The sequence below is a fragment of the Cajanus cajan genome, chromosome 9 (assembly GCF_000230855.2).
Source record: "Cajanus cajan strain Asha chromosome 9, NIPB_CcT2T_4, whole genome shotgun sequence".
Taxonomy (NCBI): Eukaryota; Viridiplantae; Streptophyta; class Magnoliopsida; order Fabales; family Fabaceae; genus Cajanus; species Cajanus cajan.
This window is the reverse complement of record NC_138525.1, coordinates 15,794,592-15,808,818: the sequence shown is the minus strand read 5'-3', so window position 1 is coordinate 15,808,818 and position 14,227 is coordinate 15,794,592. Positions and strand designations below refer to the sequence as shown.

The 14,227-nt window shown below is 34.1% G+C and overlaps 1 protein-coding gene and 1 long non-coding RNA gene across 2 annotated transcripts; one reads left to right on the top strand and one right to left on the bottom strand.

Moving 5' to 3' along the window:
- Positions 1–274: 274 nt before the first annotated feature.
- Positions 275–1,533, bottom strand: LOC109789534 (uncharacterized). Its single transcript, XR_014429736.1, has 2 exons — positions 1,157–1,533; positions 275–1,088 (listed from the first exon to the last, which is right to left on the bottom strand). It is a non-coding gene; the product is annotated as an uncharacterized LOC109789534 (long non-coding RNA).
- A 9,418-nt stretch (positions 1,534–10,951) lies between these two features.
- On the top strand, positions 10,952–12,926 carry LOC109789533 (protein JINGUBANG). Its single transcript, XM_020348511.3, has 2 exons — positions 10,952–11,645; positions 11,755–12,926. Exons 1-2 carry the CDS (start codon positions 11,103–11,105, stop codon positions 12,559–12,561), a joined length of 1,350 nt encoding a protein of 449 aa, XP_020204100.2. The 5' UTR covers positions 10,952–11,102; the 3' UTR covers positions 12,562–12,926.
- The last annotated feature ends 1,301 nt before the right edge of the window (positions 12,927–14,227 follow it).

Here is a 14,227-nt window from a genome sequence, read left to right as displayed (position 1 = left end):
ATAGTCACCAAATTAGCATGATCCGCAAAACATGGTATACAAAACAGTGGCCAACAAAGTTGTTAAAGGGCAGTCAACAATTATATGAGCTATAGACCATGTGCTGAAAACTACACTGTTAATCACAAAATGATAGCAAAAAAGGGTAAAGGAAAATGTAGTTTCAATTTCAGTTGCAGCCATATCAACTACATTTGTCCGAAATTATTCCTAATATCAAGGATTTGTAACAACAACAAAACCCTACCACAACCAAGGTTAGATGGGATAAGTGTTGAAACAACTCACAAAAAAGTAATGAAACATATATAACAAGAAAATAAAATATTGACAAGGATAACAATAATACATGGCTTTCTTTTTTTCATTATCCAATCAAACTTGTTCCGGCACAGGCAAGTCCTCTTCCTGAGGTGCATCCAAAACCCACTCCCCATTGTCCCTACGCACCATTCCCTTATTTTTCTCAACCCACCATGAGCCTGGTATACGATACTCCTCCGTCAAAAACTCATATGACTTATTCACCAAAGCCAGGCTCCTCTTCACCTTCATCTGAAACTCCCCACTCGCCCCATTCCACCCCGCCACAACGTGCAGCATCGCCTGCAAGTTATGCCAATCACTCGGTTTCTTCAAATCCTTCAAACTCGGCGACTTTCGCGTATCAAATCGATCACTCTACATAACCCATAGGCATAAACATAAATATATAGCACCAAAATGGACCCTCTCCTAATCGCACTCCTCTCTCTCCTCCCTCTCCTCCCTCTTCCTCCTCCACCGCTCCAAGGCCCAAGCCTCGAAAGAGGCCCCCAACATCCTCGGCGCGTGGCCCATCCTAGGCCACCTCCCCCTCCTGACCCGCTCCCGCTCCACCCACCACCTCCTGGGCTCCCTCGCCAACGCCCACGGCCCACTCTTCCCAAATCGCCAAACAATGCTTCAGCACCAACGACGTCGACGATGTCATTTGTGCAAGGAGAGTTCGGAGTTGGCCTTGTTGACGCATGCGAGAACCACGTGAGTCTTCGATTGGAGCCCTATTGCCGCCGAGCCCTGCTTCACCGCCTCCATGGGTACTCCACCTGGAAAAAGGGAATAGAAAATTAGGGTTTGGGAAATTGGAAGAAAGAGAGAGAAAAAGGCTCATAACCGTATTTGCGAAGGCGTTTGGAGAGGGACTTCATGTGCTGAGTGGCGAACCAGTTCTTCCGTCATGGCTCTCTTCTGTTTCTCCATCATTGCTCTTGGCAGCTGGGCATGTTGATGATAAGTGAAAGGGCGTGCCTTCGCAGGGTGGGTATATTAGGGTCTCAACTTCTACATCGGTCATAAGTAAAACTGACGTATAACAACTTCTGGATTCCATTTTTACATCGGTTCTCCTCTTAACCGATGTAAATATGTTTATATTTTTTATTTATTTACAAGTTTGCCACCGCGTTTATAATTTACATCGGTTCTACTAGAACCGATGTAAATATAGCGACGTTAAATAGTGTTTTTGTAGTAGTGTGTAGGTAGTTGAAAAGGCTAATACTCGGAGTTTTTGAGATGTAGAGGTTTGTAGGTAAATCTCTTTGAAAGCTAAGGGCCCTATTTATAAAAGCGAAGCAACTTGGGATACAAAGCGTCACATCTCTATGAACCGTTGGAGATCCAATGGTAGGGAAAGATGTAGCCCTTCACATTCTGAAATACATTTTGCACCTATTCAACCTCTAGAACCTTCCTAGGATTTCTGACATGTCATCATTGCACTTGATGAGATTGCTAAAGCGATGACATACTTGGAAGGCGACAATCCCAAATTCTTAGGTGGGAAATCAATTTTTTTGGCAACCAAAGATTCATTGAACTCTTCTCCCATGAGTTGATGACTTGGCGGGTTTATGTTCTAGATAGGTCTAGGAGTTAGGTATTGTCAGTTCTCAAACTCAAGAACATTTCAAGAAAAGTAGTGTTCGTCTATGCCAAACAGTGTTTGACCAAGTCAAGGAGTACTCGACCTGGCTTGATTTCCTTCCAAAATTACGATAAAGTAATGTTCGACTATTACACGATAATAAAAGATCTTAAATGCACTTAAATGACCAAATCATTAATGATAATATCTTTTCATCTATAAATACTTGCATTTCATCTTCATAAGGTATGTAACTTCATATACTACATAAAAACACTTTGATTACTTGTTGACTTTAATATTGAAGTTCTTTTTACAAGTACAACCACCATTTACAACTCCAAAGACTAAGAATCGAGGACCAAGAACCTGAAAACTTTCACTTGAAGATTATTTTATGAACATTTCTCAACAAGTACAATTCTCATAGAGTCTTAAGATAAGCTCCAACTCTATTGAGCTCTCAAGACCTAATTCACTTAAAATTCTTCTACAAAAATAAAATAAAATAGATTTTTATTTTTGATAAAAATCGTAAAATAGACACTGCGAGAATGGCATGCTATTATAGTATTATTAGCTAACTCTTTATATATTTCCATTTTTTAATTGGTCTGAACAAAAGAATTCAGATGACGTTTTCATTCAGTTTGATTTTTCAGAAATTATAAAGTGGTTATTTTAAAATAAATTAATTAAAATATACAGTCTGGTGGTGGTTATAAAATTAGATGGCAACTGGTATTAACTACACTGTCAAAGATTGGGGATTATGATAAAAATGCAACTACGGCTGACTGAAATTTAAACATTGATAGCGTGTGAAATATAACTACAGTATGAATTTTGAAAAATTTATAAACTTATTAAATATGCTCCGTTTGTGTTATAGTGTAGTTTTCGAAAAGTTGTCGACTTAAAATACTTGTAACTTGTTGCTCCTTCCATAAAAAAAAAGAAAAGAATCTTGAATGAATAACGAATTGCAACATCATATAAAAGGGAACGTGTTATAGTTCGAAGGAGAAAGCTAGCGTCAACCAAATTGAGTGTCTCTAACGGGATAAGTTATAAAGCAGCACGCAGGAGTCAACCTAGGGGGAATACGGAAGATATTTTTCTTGAAATATGCTTAATGATTCATCTGTTTTTTTTTACACCAATTAATGATTCATTTGTTAAAAATAGTTTGTTTTGAGCATCGAAAGAGAATGTTGAAGTGTGTCTTCTTAATAAGAAATGATGTTTATTAGTAGTTTTTATGGGAATGGGATAACATGATATAAGAAATTGTTTAATAATAAATAATTATTATTAAATAAGTAATGTTAATTATTTATAAATTAAAAAAAGTAGTTTTCATTATTTCAACAAATAATAGAGAATATAAACCAATTTTACAAATAGAAAAAATAATCATGCATCATCAATCCTTCATTATTCACGAATAAAAAATTAGTCAACCTTCACTATGTATTTCTCATGATTTCGTAAATTTTTTCTTTTAATATTTAATATTTTTATACACATTAAATAAAATGTGTAAATTTTATTATTAAAATTTATGTTAAAATAATATTTATTATGTTTAATTAAATTAATATTTAATTATAATAATTAAATTAATTTTTTTAAGTTGTCAAAAAGTGAAGTGTAAATAAAAAAGTTATAAAAATGTGTTGTTTATAAGTGTAACACTCTATGTTTTAATTTAATTTTTTGTTTATTGTGTTGAATTTCATGTTGGGTTATTTAGTTGTTAAGGATTTCTTTGGACAAAACTAAGTATTAAAAGAGTGTAGTATTTAGAGGATAGTTAACAAACTAATCCTACAAATGACTTAGTTATACTAACTAATTTTATGGAAGACTCAAACTCAAGTTGCTCTACCCCGATAAAAATACTAGATTTTTTAGTTTAAGTGGTGACATCCGAGATATTATATTATTAGAGATTGATATCCCAATTGGTTGTTGATCTAATTGGATTGAAAAGATTATATTGTTGAATTAGTTAAAGTCAAGTGACTTAAATTGTTCACTTATATTGTGAGAGATCTCTTTATTGAAAATGCATGTATGACAATGCATATAGTTATTGTATTGTGCATATGATTTGTTACTTGATATCTCACTTCATAATATTTTTTTTGTTTCTACTTTTAATTAGAACATTATATTCCTTAATAGATGACATGCTTGTGCCAGTAGCCTGTAATTCTAAATACGCCTTCTTCTACTTCCAAGTTTTAAATAGGTCTTTGATGGTCATGCTTCATCTATAAGATCGCAATATGCACTAGAAAAAAAAAATCCATTTAGCACCAAATGTTCAATAATATAGCACCTGCATATATGAAAAACACCTAAGACGTAACAAATTCGACAAAAAGAATGAAATACAATAAAATTAACGTAAATAAAGACTTAAACAGCTGTGAATGCAAATAATCATAACTAAAATGTTTCCTAACTATAAATTAAATGCAATACATCAACTATTTAATTGTTTTTAATAAGAAATAAGTTATTTTTAGTAAGTTAACAGATCAATCAAAACTTTCAAAAAGGTTAGAATATTAATCGTTAAAAATAAATAAATAAACAGTTGACAAGTGACAAACCAGTCTTGGACCATGGATATTTTTTTTTAAATAGGTCAAATCTTATTTAAGCAAAACATTTTTGTTTGTGCTTGAAAGCAAAACATTGTTTAACTTCACGTATTTCCGCTCCTAATTATTTCAAGATACATAATTCCATGTGATTTGTAATCATCACATTTCGTAATTTCTTCGATTGAAAAAGATATCCACATTTTTTAAAATCATTTTTCAATAAATGTTAGTCATTTTTTCCTTAAAAGATAAAATATATGTGTATTTTTAACTCATAATTACAAAATAAAATACGTTATGGTGAATTTTTAGTTTATTTTATTTTTAATAGAGTACAAAAATATCTCGACCTTACTAGTTATAATAAGGGAGATTGTTATAATTTAAAAATTTATTTATTTTAGCCAAATGAGTTATAAAAAAATCAATAGCTAATTTATTTAGTAAATATGCTTAGATGTGAGTGACACGAACCCCAAGCGTGTGGTTCAACGGTAGGGGTTGATCCACGCTTAAGCAAGGTCAGAGGTTCGAATCAGCCAGCTATCTCACCCTTTGAGGTGCCTCCAACGTATCGAGGAGATTAATTACTGCTGTCGGCGGTGGATACGTCAGGGACGAACAAAAAAAAAAGAAAAAAAAAGATGTGAGTGACACGTGACTTAATCTAATTTCATCGGAATACAATGACTAGATTCTTTTGCATTTGAAACTTTAATGACTTATAAAATTAAAATGCAAAATCACCAAGATAAGTTGTTAAAACTGACCATACCTAGTTGGGTTACAGATTGTGGGTTTTTTAAGCAAAAAATCACACTCAAATGAAATCCACTCAAAGAATGGGTCTAGTTTTAATTCCAAAGCCCAATCCCTTCCGTTTATTCTAAGAGTGATCGCAACAACAAAAAACATCAAAGCTTATAGATATTAACATCGTAAACTTACTAACTTGCATTGTAAAGCTTGCAGTTACTAACCCACTAAAAACAGTATACAGCTAATTGGATCATCATTTTTTCTTGAAGGGAATTGGATCATTATTTAATAAAAGAAAAATGTAATCAGTCTTTGAAGGACTAGTTAAGAAATCTTAATTGCAATTTATTTTTGACATAAAAGTGGAGTATTTTTTGTTAAATAACTGCAACTTTCATAGTTTTCAATACAACTTTCTAATAAAAAAATTCTCCCTTTTGGTTAGAGTTTAGCAAGACCCTTAAAATAAAAGAAACATTTCTAAATACAAAATTAAATAAAATATATTGAAAATGTCTGATACATATTACTTTTGGGCAATTTTCATGTAAATTTTGGAATGAGAAATTTCGGCTGAAATGTAACGGTTCAATACATATTAATTTTTGCTGTTGAAGTTACTTTTTTGTCTTTAAGTTTGTTATTCCATTTCTTATTTTAATTATTTAATTAATTTTTGAGTTTATTCCGTTTAAAGTTAAATTTTTGAAAGTCATTAAAATCTTGGAATGTTCTTGTATTGGCAAGTTGGAAAATTACCTCTTGAGTGACCATTATTTGTATATATTTATCGAATTAGTTGGCTTATCTCAAGTGGGTTTTTCATTGACATTAACAAACTAAATCAAAATGTTGTATTCTCTTTTTATGGGTAAGTATACAAACGGATCTTGTCTGATAGGGTCTAAGCTTGTCAAGTTTGTACTTAAAACGGCTCAGATAAGTTTGGTTTGTGAAATAAACGTTCAAAAAAATTTGGTGCATGGATTCAATAGGTCGATTCAAAGAACTAACTAAAATATGAAAAATTAAAAAAATAAAGAAATTTCAAATTATATTGAAGAAGTTTTTTTTCTTTCTTTTTTAAGCTATAGAAACACACACACACACACACACACACACACATATATATATATATATATATATATATATATATATATAATATAAATACATTTGTAATAAAATTAAATATTTTAAATGATCAAAATCTTAGCATAACATATAAAAGTTTACATATTTTAATAAAAACATTAAAATTTTAATGTTTTGAGATTTAAAAATATAACTACAGCAACCAAACATCAACATCTTACAACATGTTTGGTTTTACGTTCAGACGCTCCAAAATGAATTTTCACATGTTCCAGTGTTTCAAATAACATACCAACTATGTATATGGAAAATGTGAATTACGTTGAAGTCAATATTTTTTCAAACACACACTTAATATCTTGAAATTTTAAAATTTTAAATATATCAACCAATATCAAAATATTAGTGTCTTAAAAAGAAAAATAAATTCACAAATCGGACAAAAAATTATTATTGTACGATTCTTTTTTTTTTTTTTCTTTCAGAAAGGTTGTATCTGCACCGACCGTGAACTTGGACCGGTGGTCTCCAAAGCATTCATCCTAATTTTTTGATAATAATTTTTTATAATTATATTATTAATATAAAATATCTATTAATTTTATAAATAATTAATATCCATAAAAATATATCAAAAATAATTTTATAAAAGATTAATATCCATAAAAATATGTCAGAATAATAAGTATAGTTGTTGAGATGCAAGTAAAGTTCCATATTGTTCAATTAAAAGAATAGACATAATGTATATATATATGTGGTAATCTAAGTGGTCAACAATAGTGTTCCTTTCGTAACTAAATTTTTTCCTTGGAAAAAATCAAACTAAGCCTATATCTAATTAAGCAACCAAGTCCATTATTGCTCAAAAACCAGGTATTCTATTGATGCAAAGGAGACAACGTCTTTTTTCCATTTTCCTTTCTATAATTCAGAAACTTTGCTACTTGCAGCACTGTTGGGGGCACACATTCCAGTGTTGAGTAACACGTGGCAGATTAAGAGGAATGAAGCCAAACCTCAATGCATGTCCCCACAGTTCAGGTTTCCACGCGTCAGAATCTCAGTATTTTGAGTATCAACGTCACCAACCACAAATGTATGCTGTGCACCGTGGATATTTAGTTTTGAGAAATTCTATAAAAATTAAAAAAAAAATGAATTTCTAACAACAAATTCATATATCACTTCGTTGTACGTGTAATACTCTTGAAATAAAAACGAAACCTCTAAATTTGCAATGCAATGTATGGAGACAAAAATGACAAAACAAAGTTTCTGCTTTTGTTACAAACAGATATTCAGATATGCCCATTACCATCGTGGGATGAGATCACCTATCAATAGATTCTACGCTCTATTCATTGAGCAAAGAGCATCCAAAATAATATTTCTTCTTATTTTTTCGTTGCTTTATTTTCTTTTAAACTATTTTAAGGCAACCACAACGGAGTGGTAAAAAAAAGTTTGATGTTGCTAAACTATAGAAGAAAGAAAGTAGAAATGTTTACATGCCAAGCTGGCTATGCCATTCTTATTTAACTAGTTTCATTGCAATTCTTGTTTCGCTGTCATTTCCAAAAAGCTCTAATCATTCCCTTAGGCAAGCTCGAGTCTTGAATTATTATTACCCGAATTTAAAGCTACATTACATAGTTTAAAATTGGATTCAACAATAGCCACAAATAAGTAATACTTAGGTCAGTTTGATTGATAAAGTTTGATAGGAAAAAAATAAAGAGTGTTAAATAAAAACAAGAAAATATATAAGCATATAACTTGACAAGTTTTTATATAACTCATTTTTTTAAAGTTAATCATGTTATAAGTATCTACTAACTTTATTAATGACTAATTTTTATTAAAAAACTTGATTAATCTTTAGTGACATCTCTTCACATAATATATATTTTATAAAAAAAACGTGATCATTGTACTATGTTTCTAACAAAAAATAATTAGTTATATGATTAATTTTGTAAAATTATTATTCTCTTTCATTTATTTATTTTAACTTTTTTTTATCTGTGTTAAATAATTTAGAGAAGGAAAAGAGTACTATTCAATATTTAATTACATCAAATACTTATTTTTTAAGAAAACAATAGTTGATTTTGAGATACTGTTTGGACAAAATTACTTGACAGCTGTTTCTTTTGATGAAAGAAAAAGGGTAAAAAGTCTATCATAGTTCCCTTGACCAACATCCAAATTTTCTATTTTTAGTAATCCTATCTGACTAAGGTAGGAACAAATAAACAATTCACACCTCTCTCAGCTTTTAGAGTCCATAGAGTCTCACATGGTTGCACTGTTTCAGGGTCCATGCATGCATATTCTGTTTTCACTTTCACAAACTATGCATGTGTCCCTACCTCATAAGTGATAATATGCCATTGTCTCATCCAAATAAAACTAACTCTCTCATGCACCAAGGTATGTCACTTAATATGAGGAAGCCAAACTTCTAAGCTTTCTATTTGATTCTGATTGCATGTAACAATTTGATACAAGGTGACCTATCTAAAACAAACCCATCACTTCACGTGATGCTATGTTAGATTCAGCTTTACTACAATTAATACACCAAGTTTGTAACTCTTGCAAGATGGAATAGACATTGTATGGTTTATTTTCCAGGCGTGTAAAATGTGTTAATAATTATTCCATGTAATTTCTTTAACTATAAAAAAAAAATCCAACTTTAATGATTGTATAAAAAAAAAATTCAATTTGTTCTTTACGTTGTGGCAATAATTAAACAAACTTCCTCTTTATTCGCACATTTTGGAAATTTATAAAATCAAATATTTTTATAATAGAGTTAAAAGACAACATATGTTGGGGGAAAAAACTCTAACATATATCTTTTTTATTTAAAGGAAAAAATTGTCTCAAATTTTTTTGTAAGCTTCATTCACTTATCATTAGACAAATTTCGGATGCATTTTATTTTTCCCTTCAATCCCTACGTGAAGAACTTACAAGTTACAACCTTTGACCTCTGCGGTAAGTCTTTCACATTGCTATCAAATTTAAAATTTTTAATTTGAAAAATTATAATATTTAAATTTTAATTTAAAAATGTTATATTAGAATTATATACTACGATTATCTTCAAAATTATTATTTTTTAATCTTAAAATATTATTTTGTAAACTGGACTTGTTTTTGTTTATTATTATACATTACAAAAAAATTAATTTGATTGATCATTGAATTGGCTAAAAGTTGGTTGAATCAGTGATAATTAAATAATATAATATAAAAAATAAAAATTAAACATATAAAATATGTTGAACCAAATCAACCAATAAGATTTTTGTTCATAAAATTATACATATATATTATGCTTCTATGTTGTACTGTAATAAACTTTACAAATTCGTTTTCTATTTTTTTTTTTTATGATTTTCATGAAATTTTCAATAGCCCTTGAAGCAACTTTGGCATCATCGTCTTTCATTATTACTTCCGGTTTTGAAAACTTCCGGTGCGTCTGAAACATTATCAAGGTGCATCTTCATTAATTCAATTGATTATAAGTGAAAGAGATAACGATTAAGAGGTTATATTTGAGCCAAAGCTTTACTCAACAGCAGTTGAACTTCAAAGCTTCTTTGCTGCGTTTAGCATTTTCAAGTTCCTTAAATCAGAGTATGTCATTGTATTTTAACAAAGTCCAACATCGGTATCGTACTTGGATCGATGCATTTTGATTAAGTCCCACATTGGTGTTGTGATATCATCCGGGCATTTTCACTAAGTCCCATGTACATCTTTAGTTCTCATCCTGGAAATACAGGTAGCAATGTAGTAGAGTTAATTGTACTAGAGTCCACATCGGTGGTGCAGACCTTGGATGTGCATTTCTCTTCTTATAAAATAACCTTCTTAGTTAACGAGAGGTTCGTCTCCAGTTCTTGCTGGTGCGCGTGGATAGAGCTGGTTCGATTAGGGTTTTGATTATCTTTTGGAAAAGCTTTATCCGTAGAATATGTTGTAATAACGATAATGATGGTACCCATGCAACAGAAACCTAGATTAAGTGTGTGTTTCAATTCAAGTCTTCCGATTTGAAGCGATAAATAACAATTTTTATATAAATAAGACATTTAGATGTAGAGAGAAAAAAGAAAATACCTTAAAAAATCGATACCAATTAAATACCCATTAAGTCATATAAAATATTATTATATAGCATGTTCCGGAAAAATGACTACTGAAACATGATTTATGAAAGAGAACCTTAATCGGTTGAGTTGAAGTTGAAAGATGATTAAAATGAGAAAGATGAGAGCATTGGTTGTGATGTGTGAGAAATGAAAAAAAAGGCAAGGGAATGTGTATGGCTAATGGGTTGGTAGTTTCTAATAAAAATGATACTATAGTTACAAAGATCGAAAAATAGGGTTGAAAAGAGAAAAAAAGAAGGCGAAGAAAGCGGGAAAGAGAGAAGAAATGAATAGGGTGGACGTGTGGAAAGAGAGGCGCCAGGAGTTAGGATCCATATATATAGTTTTAAACGTTGTCTCTCTCCTGAAATAATAAATAATAAATAATAAATAATAAATAATAAATAATAAATAATAAACGGGGAGAGTCTTGACTTGGCAATAGGAAAGGAAAGCAATCAATCAAAGTGTTGGATTCTTGGGGCAGCAAAGGCATTTGAGCTGCGCGACGGTGAATGACATCGTGAGAAGAAAAGGAAGAAGAAGGCGATGTTGGGGGAGGCGGAGGCGAGAATGTGGAGGACGGACGAGGAGTGCACGATGAGGAGCAGCAGCGGGGCCTCGCCGATGAGTCCGTACTGCTACGAGCAGGGGAGGCTGAGCGGAGAAAGCTCGCCGATGATGATGTCACCATGGAACCAAACAACGAATTCACCCTTCGCCAAGCCTCACTGGTCCTGCCACCAGCAAGACGAGGACATCCCTCCCAACGCCCTCATAGGGTCTCTGGTGCGGGAGGAGGGACACATCTACTCCCTCGCCGCCTCCGGTGACCTCTTGTACACAGGCTCCGACAGCAAGAACATTCGCGTCTGGAAGAATCTTCACGAGTACTGCGGCTTCAAGTCCAACAGCGGTTTGGTCAAAACCATCATTCTCTCTGCCCACAAAATCTTCACCGGTCACCAAGACGGCAAAATCCGCGTCTGGAAGGTTTCCCCCAAGAACCCTAGCGTCCACAAACGCGCTGGCACTTTGCCCACTCTCAAGGATATCTTCAAGAGTTCTATTAAGCCCAGCAACTACGTCGAGGTTCTCCGTTCTCATCAACTTCATCTTATTATATATAAATATATATATATGTTTTTCTTTTCTTCTCTACGTACGTGACAATAGGTGTTTATGTTGTCGTTGGCTTCAGGTTCGGCGACACAAAACGGCATTATGGATAAAGCATTCGGACGCCGTTTCGTGCTTGAGTCTCTCGGACGATAAAACGTATCTGTATTCGGCGTCGTGGGACAGGACGATAAAGGTGTGGAGGATATCGGACTCCAAGTGCCAGGAGTCGATCCACGCGCACGACGACGCGGTGAACGCGGTGGTGTGCGGCAGCGAGGCGACCATGTTCTCCGGCTCGGCGGACGGGACGGTGAAGGTGTGGCGGAGGGAGCCGCGGGGGAAGGGGCTGAAGCACGCGCCGGTGAGGACGCTCCTGAAGCAGGAGTGCGCGGTGACGGCGCTGGCGGTGGACGCGACGGGCACCATGGTGTACTGCGGCGCCTCCGACGGCCTGGTGAACTTCTGGGAGCGCGAGAAGAACTACGCCCACGGCGGCGTCCTGAAGGGCCACAAGCTGGCCGTGCTGTGCCTGACGGCGGCGGGGTCGCTAGTGTTCAGCGGGTCCGCCGACAAGACGATATGCGTGTGGAAGAGGGAGGGCGTGATCCACACGTGCGTGTCGGTGCTGACGGGGCACGACGGCCCCGTGAAGTGCCTGGCCGTGGAGGAGGACCGCGAAGCCACCGCGAGAGGCGACCGGCGATGGATTGTGTACAGTGGAAGTTTGGATAAGTCGGTTAAGGTGTGGAGCGTTTCGGAAACGATGAACAATAGCAACCAAAATAATAATCTGGTGCTGCACCACCGCGTGGCTTCCGATGCGGACTCGTTGCCTTCCGAATCCGATAGTAGTTTCTCTTCGGGCCGGCCCAACTGGAAGAACTGAAGGCCCATTCCGCGGGATCATGGTTGTTTCTTTTTGTTTGTGCTCGTTGACTTTGATTGATTGATTGATTGATTATGATGATGAATCGATTCTGCAAGATTGGGACAGCCATGCATGGTCCAATTAATATCTTTATATTTATATATATTCATTATTTGTGTAATGTAATGTTGATATATAATTTGTGTAAGAATGAAGGCCTTTCTTTGATTGAGGTTGTTATACGGTTTCTGTTGTTCAGGCCTGGGTTTCAGAATCATAAGGGCTGTTTGATGGATTCTGGTTTTCTTCAATTGAAAATTGGGTTTTGAGAATGCAAACAATTGTGATTCATTAATATTATTATTACCTCTCTTTCATTTTTATTTGTTATTGCTATAACAATTATAATAATATTATTTTAAATATTTATTATTATTAACAAATTTTATGAATTTTTTTTTTTGTAATTTTTAATGATTTTTGACTCACAATATATATAGTGTGATATAATTATAAAAGCTTGACAAATTAATTAATGGTGGGTGTTATGGGAAATAACAATATGTTTGTTGTTAGGAATATAATTTAAAGTAACACGGTGAATTTTAATAAAGAAACATATTATCTTGTGTAATATCCAACGAATCCGAGTTTATAATAAATTTGGTAAGATATCTCTATTTTCTGACCGCTTAAATATGCATGGCATATTAAAAGATTCAAACAGAAGACCCGTGTAGTAGACATTCTCTTAAAAGTTGTTAGATAATTAACTAATGGTGCGTGGGTATATTGTTAGGCTCTAACTGGCCTATTTATGATTTGCGCAATCATTTGAAGATATTTTTATATTAGAATGCAAGATATAGAGATATTGGGTTTAAATTTTTATTTGGTTTCCTGTGGTGATGGGAGGGAATAAAAAATATTTTTAAGGGTGGAAAAGAAGATCTTAGAATTCATACTAATCTAGGTCTAATTGAAATTTCAAGCACATCAACCCAATGCTTCATTATACTTAGTATAAATAATAATATTCTTTGAGATAAAATATTATAATTCATTTATTACTGGTATTTATTATTGTTCCGGCCACGAGGTGAACTAGGGTTTTTTCCTAGGTCAAGCCTCAAAGCCAGAGCATTCAAAAGTGTGATCTGCCTCCTTAGCTCTAGGTCTTTGGGTTTTATAGTGCGTCGTTCATGGGCCTCTTGGGCCCCGAGGATCAAGGGATTTCTCTAACCGTTTCTTATCATGATGGCGCGGGGTTTAAGGGGAACAAATCTGGTCGGATTTCGACCGACTGGGTCCATATCGAGGACCCAGTCGGGTTAATGCCGAGTAGAAGGCCAAGTCGGATTTTGACCTGGACGGTACACTTGCCTTCCAGCCTTGAGCCTATAAGGCGAAAAGGCTTGTAGCCTAGTAACCTAATCGGGTATTAGCCGAGCAGAAGGTCAAGTCGGATTTTTACCTGGACGGTACACTAGCCCTCCAGCCTTGAGCGTGTAAGGCGAGAAGGCTTATGGTAGAAAGAGAGTCAGCTAAGCCATTACCGACCTATCCCTCGTCAACTATTTGATATGACCTCTAGTTGTTGCTATTTTGCTGCGAGTTAAATGATTGTGTGCTGAAAAACAGATTATGACGATGGTGCAAACGCCAGGTGAAAATTTCTCTAAGC